This window comes from Ursus maritimus, assembly GCF_017311325.1.
Source record: "Ursus maritimus isolate PB19 chromosome X unlocalized genomic scaffold, ASM1731132v1 scaffold_X1, whole genome shotgun sequence".
Classification (NCBI taxonomy): domain Eukaryota; kingdom Metazoa; phylum Chordata; class Mammalia; order Carnivora; family Ursidae; genus Ursus; species Ursus maritimus.
The window spans coordinates 40,212,169-40,221,842 of record NW_024423319.1 but is presented as its reverse complement, the minus strand read 5'-3'; the positions used below and the strand labels follow the sequence as shown (position 1 = coordinate 40,221,842).

At 42.3% G+C, this 9,674-nt stretch overlaps 1 protein-coding gene across 3 annotated transcripts in view; it reads left to right on the top strand.

Moving 5' to 3' along the window:
* The window catches only part of MID2 (midline 2), an 89,301-nt gene that overhangs the window by 57,378 nt on the left and 22,249 nt on the right, over positions 1 to 9,674 (top strand). For all 3 annotated transcript variants that reach the window (XM_040629336.1, XM_040629344.1, XM_040629326.1), the window contains exon 4: positions 9,245 to 9,352. In XM_040629336.1, coding sequence (XP_040485270.1) covers positions 9,245 to 9,352 — 108 coding nt within the window. The remainder of the gene's footprint in view (positions 1 to 9,244; positions 9,353 to 9,674) is intronic.

The window sequence follows — 9,674 nt, the reverse complement described above, 5'->3', positions numbered from 1 at the left end:
AAAAAAAAAAAAAAAAAAAAAAAAAAAAAAAAAAGAAGTTGCTAAAATAACACAGAGAGTCCCCACATATGATTCACCTACTCTTCCCCAGTGTTAACATCTTACATGACCACACAACTACCACAACCAGGAAATTGTCACTGGTACAATATTCTACTAAGCAAACTATAGACCTCATTCAAATTCCACCACTTTTCACGTGCCCTTAACCTTTTGGGGAAGGGGAAGGAGGTTCCATCATTCCATGAATTTTATCACATGTATAGATTTGTGTAATCACCATCATAATTAGAACAATACGGCTTCATCACCCCAAAGAAACTCATTTTTGCTACCTCTTTATGGTCACATCTGCCCCCCTGGCAACCGTTGATCTGTTCATCACTGATAATTTTATAATTTCTGGAATGTTACATACATGGAAACATACAGTATGTAACATATTATGATTAACATGATTTCCTTATGTCGCTCATCATAACGCCCCTGAGATCCATTCATGTTGTTGTATCAATAGTTTTTTAATTTTTTTATTGCTGATATTCCAGAACTTGTGTATCCATGCCCCCGCTGAAGAGCATTCAGCTTTTTCCAGTTTTTGGCTCATACGTGTAAAGGTGTTATCAACATTCATGTACGTTTTTCTGTGTTGACATAAATGTTCATATCTCTGTGGTGACATCTAGAGTCTTATGTCTTTAGAGGGATTTTGTAAGCAAGTGCTGTGTTTCACAAAACGAGCAGTAGAGTGGAAGAACACAAAAGATATGGCTTTAGCCTTGCTCGGTCATTGATCAGTAATATGATGTTGGGTAAGCCCTTCTCTCTAGGGCTCAAATTTCTAAGTGTAAAGGGAGAGGCAAGGAACCTATGATTCTTTAGGTGGTTGGTTTTTTTTTTTTTTTTTTTTTTTAGCAGGAGATGGGCTAGAGGGACAAAGGGAGAGGGAGAGAGAGAATCTTAATCAGGCTCCACTCCCAACACAGAGCCCAACATGGGGCTCGATCTTGAACCCTGAGATCATGACCTGAGCCGAAATCAAGAGTCAGACACTTAACCAACTGAGCCCCCCAGGCACCCCTCTTTAGTCTTTTCTACATCTAACAGTTCTGTGATTCTGAAGAGAGAGAAAGGAGGTTTCTACCTCATTTCATATGGGATTTATAGCCATACACGTAGAATACCAGATACAAGCCTACATTATACCTCTCCCACTTTTTTCTAGCATGTTCTAAACAGTTACCTTGAGTGGAAAGAGACTATGGGGATGAAAGGAACTAATCTTAATGCTACAAAGGCTTGGAGGTCTGATCCCTGAGGAGAAAGGACTCTAAAACTAACACAGAATTGCCCCATGGCACAGGGTCATTCCTGAGTCATGTATATGGAGCAAATTGTCCTCTCCTTCAGTTGCCAGTATTTTTATTAGTTAGACTCAGGGTAAAATAAACATGGAATATGTGTGTGTCCATATATATGTATGTGCATTACGTATGTTTTCTAAATGTTACATCTTATGCATTTTTATGCTGTATTTTTTTCAAAAGTCAGGAAGTAATTACACAAAATATTTGCAATGGTTAAGTCTGAGGGATGTGATTATCTTGAAAGGCAATTCTGAGAGGAAAAGAAGCACGTGTGTGAGCATAGTCTGTCTCTCTCTCTGCTTCTCTCTCTCTCTCTCTCTCTCTCTCTCTCACACACACACACACATACACACACACACGCACTGGTTAAAATCATGGACACGAGCCAGACTGCCTGGGTGAAAATCCTGCCTCTGCCATGTACTGGTTATATGATCTTGGGCAAGTGACATAACCTCTATGTCTCTCAGTTTCTTTTGTGGAATGGCAATGATATTAATAGTGCCAACTTCAGAGGGTTAATAAGATGTAAATGAGTTAAAATATAGGAAGCAATTTGAACAGTGTCTGTTGCATTGCAGGAAGTGTGTCTGTCGTCGATGTCTGTGTCTGTCACTTCTCGAGATGGCCTGGCTGCCACCTCCTCATCCACACGGCTTTTCCATCCCCCACCCACTTCTACCTGCTAGAACCCCTCACCCACTCCTCTGCCAAAAAAAAACCAAAACAAAACATTAACTTAGGCACTGAAGCAATAGGTTGCTTAACTCTGCCTCAGTAATTTTTTTGCCCCCTGAGCTGTTGTTACTCCAGTTCAGGGGACTAAAAATCCTATTAATAATTTTGCATAAATTGAATTTAAAGAAAAAAAGAAAAAAATAATTTGGCACATCCGCTAGACCTTTAAGTGGTCACCCTCCTCCCCAACCTAAAGACGCAGATAAAATCCATTGGAAAAACGGCTCCCACTTGGTTTAGTTATTATGTAAAGCTGGCAGGACCATCTTGGACATGTTACATTGTTTTGCTTTAGAAAATGTAAAAAGAAGATCGGTCTCATCCTCCTCTTCCTTTCATACATTTGAACCTTCCTCATACAAAGGGCTGTGGTGGCCGGGATGGTAGTGCGTGTGTGTGTGTGTGTGTGTGTGTGAGCTATCCCCCTAGTGTGATCTGGATGAATACCTTAGCTTAGACGCTGCTGTACTCGGTGCTACATCTGCTTCATAAACATCATGGTTTCTAATTTTTCCCCCAGGCGTATTGAGATGTAATTGACACAAAACATGGCGTAAGTTTAAGGTACACAGTGTGATGATTTGATATACATGTATATTACAAAATGATTACCATGGTAAGGTTAGTTAACACATTCACCACCTCACATAGTTACCTTTTTTGTCTGTGTGGTGAGAACGTTTAGCACCTCTCTTAGCAATTTTCAAGTATACAACACAGACTCGTTAACCGTAATCAAGGAATCTAACAAAGCTGAACTCCTGGAAACAGAGAACACTGCATTTTCTTGAACACATCGTTTTAAGAGAGTAATGAATTCTTTGCAGCATCGGGAAGGTGACAAAGCTGTTCATAACAACTCGTTGATAATCCATCAGATGTCCAATTTACCTCCCACTTTTCCTTCTCATCTCCTTTGCACAGAGAGTGATTTTCCCACTTCTTTGAGTACCGTGCTGGCTTTTCCTCTCCCCCTTGTTCTCAACTAGGGTGTTAACTAACAATGGTTAAGGTGTTAACTCTAGTTTTAAGATCCTGACATTTTATCCAGGTACACCCAAAGCCTCAAAATGACATCGCAGCTCTCCGTACTGTATCTGCAACCTCCATTTCTAGCCTTATTTCCCTCCTTTGCACCTGTCAGGCTGATCTGCTTTATCCAAACATCCTCTACTTTCCTGGCTATGCTTTTGTTCACGCTCTTCATAGCATTCTTTCTGCCTAGAATTCTCTCCCTTTAAACCTCATTTCTGTGTGCCCAAGTCTTGCTCATTCATTGCTTGCTCTGCTCTACCTTAAATTGTAATTAGCCGAATTCACACTCATCTCCTCCACTAGACTGTAAGTGCCTCAAAGGCAGAAGCTGAATCTTTTTCATCATTCCATCCCACGCGGAATCTTTAATGCTGGCATTTCAAAATCTTCTGACAGAAGATCTCAGGGGATGAACTAGGCTTGCATTGACTGTAGAGTGGAGGACACAGAGATGAAGATGCCTGCCAGGTGTTCTGTCCATTAGCACATAAATGAATTTCGCTTGACTCTGGCTATAGAGCTTATTCGCTACTTCATCCAGATTGTCCCACTTGACCAGAAACTCTCAGTTCCTTCTGAACTCCTGTGCAGTGCTCTGAAGGGCTTATGGATGTGACTGAGCTGAGGGGAGGCTATGAGTGAGGAAGTTTCTCATGGGGAGGGGTTGGAGGGAAGGCTGTTGCACTTTGAACCCAAGAATAAAAGACCTATAGAATGAGCATGTGGGAGATCTCCCAAGAAACTATCAAATAAGCTGTCTGAAAGCAGCTGAGGGTAAAAAGGTCTAGTCCATTTACATTTCAATATGGAAGAGAAACAATTACCAAAATACTACTTTTTTGTGGCTTCTTAAGCCTTTGCAACTTGTGGCTTTTGTGAACTCCCACGTATTTACTTCCTTGTAGTGACCAGCAGTAAAATCCTTCTAATGGGACGTGTGTGTCTGTGCCAGGGAAGGGTGGAAATTGGGGGAAGTCTAGGTCTGACTATGGGGTTAATCTTTGGGCTGGGAGGTAGGAAGGAACTTTGGGAAACAGTAGGATGGGCAGTTGGATAAAAACGTGCAGGTGAAATTCTTGCTGCCTTTGGGAAGAGAGAAAAGAGCACAGAGCAGAGAAGAGGACCTGGAGATCTGACAGGGGAGGCCTGTGCTCCCTGGTGCTTAGGCCTTGGAAGCCTCGTGCTGAGACTCAGTCTTAGACATCAGAAATTGCTCTCCACCTCCGCAAAAATTGCTCTTTTTAGGGGGTGGAGAGATTTATACAAGTAGGTTGCCAAGATTACTCTAATGGTATTTTTCAGAGAGGATAGATTTTTCCACAGATAAAAAGCCTTCTTGTCAAACTCACTAACCCAAACCAAAGAGCAGAGGATCTGGGATCCTCCACCAACCAACCAACCAACCAACCAACCAACCAACCAACCAACCAGTCAATCAACCAACCAACCAACCAACCAGTCAATCAACCAACCAAAAATGTTTATCAGATAAACCCAGTTGTTTTCAACTAAGGGTTAATAAGCAAGTGAAATACGTCAGTGAATTTTCAAGGAAAATTGCAGACGAGGAAAATACCAGGGCTTTCAAGTACCTTCCAAGCAATTTGAGATGTTTTATTCACATCATGAAGACAGTTTTACCCTGGAGTATTTCCTATTCAGAAAACACTCAAGGAACCTGCTCTTTTGGGCTGCTTCTTGACATGGAAAAATTTTAATGTCACTGCTTTACCTTTAGTTTGGGATTTTGCCTCTTCAGCCAAATTTCTGCTTTACTACTCGTGCTTGGCTGTTTGATTTTGCTCACTGCAGCTGTCCAAACCCCTCCCTAGCTCCTTCGCTTCCATCTACATTTTCTCCACAAGATGCATTTACTATAGTCCATTTTCTCATGTTTGTCATTCTTATTGTGCTTTTTCATTTTACTGAATCAATCAGTAAATGTTTGTTGTGTGTAAGGCATTGTGCCTGTTATGGCAGGAGAAACAAAGTGACATAAAAACTTTCCTCAAGGAGCTTGCTGTCTAAATGAAGATTTTCAAGCCAGGGAGTGCATCTTGTATTTGACCTTTCCTTTGGATTCCTGTTACTCTCTTTGGCTAGGCCCTGTTGACATCACAATAGTTTCCAAAATCACCCCCCCAAGCTTACCATTACCCCCAATCAAATCAATCTCAGTTCATCTCTTTAAAAAAAAAGTTAACTTGATGGTTGCTAGAGGAGGGGATGAAGGGGAGGGCAAAATGGGGGAAGGTACGGGCTTCCATGTATGGAATGGGTAAGTCGCAGGGAATGAAGGCTACAGGGTAGGGAATATAGTTGATGGTATTGTAACAGCATCAAATGGTGACGGATGATCAATACACTTGTGGTGAGCACAGCATAGAATTGTTGAACCACTATGTTGTACATCTCGAACTAATGTAACATTGTGTGTCAGCTGTATTCAAATTAAAAATATATATATTAAAAAAACTCCTTCTCTCACCGTCTTACCCTCCAAAAAATATTTTTCAAAGATGCTATATTGCTTAATGAGTAAGGCTCAATTTCGTGAGCTTGGTTCAAAATTTCCCTCCCTTTTACCTTTAAAATCTAAGTCCTGTCCATCTTTAAGGCTCAAGTCCCACTTCATTGAAGCATCTTTTCTCCACTTCCCCACTGGGAGCGATCATTGCCTTCAGTTTCTGTAGATGATATTCTATGTCACTCATTGGTATGCTGCCTTGACTTGTTTATTTTATATGCATATGGCTTTTCCCCATTCGGATTGCAGATTTATTGAGAGCAGGGCCTGAGCATAATGCATTACACGCAAAAGATGCTTAATACGTGTTTGATGATGAAGATGGGGATGATTTTTCCTGATTTCAGGGTATGTGCAAGATGGATTATGAGGGTGAGTGGCAAAGGAAAGATTCTGGAGGGGGGGGAATGAATTAATAAGGCTTTTACAGTCACAGTCCAAAAGGGTGATAAGGACTTCAACTTACTGATTCCTTGGCTCAGAGCCTCGTCTTGCCAGAAGAATTTTAGTGAGTTTGAAAAGAAAAGCAGGGGCAGGACTTTGGGACTGCTGTGAATTTATGTGGGGGATGAGGGAGAGGTAAAAATCAGAAGTAACTGAACCTGAGTAACTTTAATAATGATAGTAGCATTAGGAAAAAAAAAAGGAAAAAAGAAATCAGAGGTGGAATCCAGATTTAGAGGGAAGATGATGTTTTTAAAAAAATTTTTAAAAAGATTTTTGTTTATTTATCAGACAGAGAGAGGGAGGGAGAGAGAGAGCGAATACAGGCAGGGGGAGCAGCAGGCAGAGGGAGAATCAGGATCCCCACAGAACAAGGAGCCCAATGTGGGGCTCGATTCCAGGACCCTGCGATCATGACCTGAGCCAAAGGCAGGCACTTAACTGACTGAGCCACCCAGGTGCCCAATGAGTTTGTTTTTAGACACTGAATTTAGGGTAACCTGAGTAACTGAGTGGACATGTCTAGCAAGCAGTGAGATACTCCCTACCCCCATTCAATTCAACGCAACAAATATTTACTGAACATCTACCGTATGCCAGTCGCAATGTTGGAGAGACGGTCAAAGAAGACACAAGCCTCCAGAACTCATGTTTGAGTGGGGAAAGCAGACTAATAAATTCCTCTGGTATAAGGTAGTAAATGGTATAACTGAATTATATATAAAGTGCTATGGGGATATAAAAAGGGGATGAATTGCCTCCAAGCAGGTGAGAAAAAGTTACAGAACTGACTAGTTTTGAGCAAGGCCTGGAAAGAAAAAGTAGAAGTTTGTTCAATAAACAAATAAGGAAATGGCTTTCCAAGTGAAGAAGTCTCGCGCGAAGGCACAGGGCACAGAAGTGTAGGGCATTCTAGTGATCTGAAATGACTAAAGAGAATGGGATGACAGAATAAAGATGGATGGAGCAAAAGAAGTGATGGGTGTCAGAAACTGGGCAGGAATTTTATTACACTAGCCTGGGGAGTCAGTCTAGTGTGATGGTTATAGGTGTGGACTATAGTGTCAGACTCCCTGGGTCCAAATCCCATCTCTGCCACTTACCAGGTGTGTGACCTTGAGTGAGTCACTTAGTCTCTCTGTCCTCAGTTTTCCCATCTGTAAAATGGGGCTGATGGTACCTGCCTCATAGGATTGCTTTGATAATTGAGAGAGCTAGTATATGTGAACTGCTTAGAGTCGTGCCTGGCATATAGTGAGTGTTATGTAAGGGTTAGCCCAAGGGCTAAATGGCAAGAAGCGGAGCACTGCACCATTGGGTACTACACTCTCAGCAGCTTCAAAAGGTAATTATGGGAACTAAGTCTCCAGATACTCTAAGCACACATCCAGGGAGCACTAGATGAATCTCCTCTTCTCACACGAGTGGGGGTTTCTCGAGAGGGTGTGGTTCTCTGGCTTGGAAATGTAGATCCAATTTAGGGAAAGGGTGAGGAGCCTGAGGGAAAAAAATTCGAATAGCCAGAGTGGGACTGTTGATTCATAATAAATGGGAGCTCTCATTATGGTGTTCCCTCCGGCAAGTGGAAATAAAACAAAATCAGGCAGCGATACTGCAAGCGTATTTTATTTCAGTTAAGTAAGAAACAGAAAATTGGCCAGCAGGGACCTTAGAGGATGAGCGAACAGACGGCAGGGTCCAGTGACAGGTATTTTGCTGGGCTTGGAGTGTAAAGGAATCTTCTGAAGGGGGCTAGCAATTGAATGCAGCCCTACCTTGCTAATGAAGCATAGCTTGCCCCTGGAGTTCAGATGCTCTCAAGTAAGGCATTGTCTGTTCCTCAGCTTTCTAGAGCTCTGCTCGAGTGCTCCTTGAATAGACTCTTGAAATGATTGTACTTCCCTGTGTGGCTGCTCTGCGTGCTGCTCAAATGAAACTGAACCTTCTCTGCCCACGCAGCCAGCCAGCCAGGACTTTCACTTGAAAGAACTCGGTTTGAATTCTGGTTTTACCACCTCATAGCTGTGTGATCTTGAGCAAGTCACTAAAATTGTGCGAGCTTCAGTTTCTCCATCTGTGAAATGGGAACAAAAAATGGCTCCTCTATTATGAAGTGCTTACGATAATTACACGAGAGAATTTATCTATAAAGCATCTGGAACCCTAAGTGCTTAAGAGATGTCAGTTCATCTCCCTTCCTTTGCCTTTACAGTTAGGCCACCCAAAGATCCCTGCTCTCATTTTAGCCCTTCTGGGAGCTTCCTCCCAAAGATCCCTGCTCTCATTTTAGCCCTTCTGGGAGCTTCCTCCCAAAGATCCCTGCTCTCATTTTAGCCCTTCTGGGAGCTTCCTCCCAAAGATCCCTGCTCTCATTTTAGCCCTTCTGGGAGCTTCTGCCCATCTAATGTCAAGAGTAGTAGAGATGGGAAGAAGGAGAAATCAGTATATGGGAAGACAATAAAAAATGGTGGCTCTTTTTTTCACCCCTCCCCAGTCTGACTTGGCAGTAGAGATATTTTGTTGTAGCCGGTATTTCAAAATAGGAAAGGTATTCAGATACTGGACAGCTGAAGGTGAGAAATATCTACTGAGACATCATGACAACACTATGAAAATATATCTACACATGCATATATTTACTGTGAAGTCATAGCTGTGCATTCATGTGTTTTAGGATTAGAAGGGAACAAGAAAAACCAAAAAAAATTTTTTTTAGGATGGTAGAAATAGATTGTTGTAATGTTATCTTAATATTGTTGTGCCTGTGGAGAGGGATCCTCTTTTCCTGACATACTTAATTCTCCTTACCCTCTTTTGAAAAGAACAGCAGGAGGAAAGGTGCTGGAGTAAAGGGAATTATGCAGTGGGAGTAACGTGCCCCCATCTCCTCTGTCCTTCTGCCCAGCCTTCCATTAGCCATCATGATCTACCAGAGGCCGGAGAGCTTCCTATCTGTGGCGCTTCAATGCCCTTGCATCATTAATATCCTCATCTCTACCCTTCTTCTAGGAGCGGATCTTATGAGGGAGGTATGGAAGAAGTTCTGCATGCTTAGCTGTCAATGCGAACCTTTGAGAGCCAGCAGGGGACAAAGGCAGCAACCACTGTGTAATATTCTGGACTTTCTCGGCAGGTGAATACTGCTATGCATGAGGCAAAACTTACGGAAGAATGTGACGAGCTGGTAGAGATCATCCGGCAGAGGAGGCAAATGATCGCCGTCAAGATCAAAGAGACAAAGGTAAAGCACGGGGCTTCGGCGAGGCCGAGCCAGAGCTGACTTTACAAATGTCAAAGTTTCAACCTGATGATGCCGGTTTGAACTTGGATCCTGAAAGTAAGAAGAAACTGGGTTGGAGGGAGGGAGGCAAAGGAGAAGCCATGTTTGGCCTAGAGCTAGAAACCCAGTAAAAATGAGGAGAGTTCTGGTGTATAGGAAATGCTCTATACCTTGACCTAATTGATGGTTACATGGGTGTATGTATATGCAAAACAAAACAAAAGTCATAGAGTTGTCCACTTCAGAGGTGGGTGCTTCACTGTATGCATGTTATAAGTCAAGC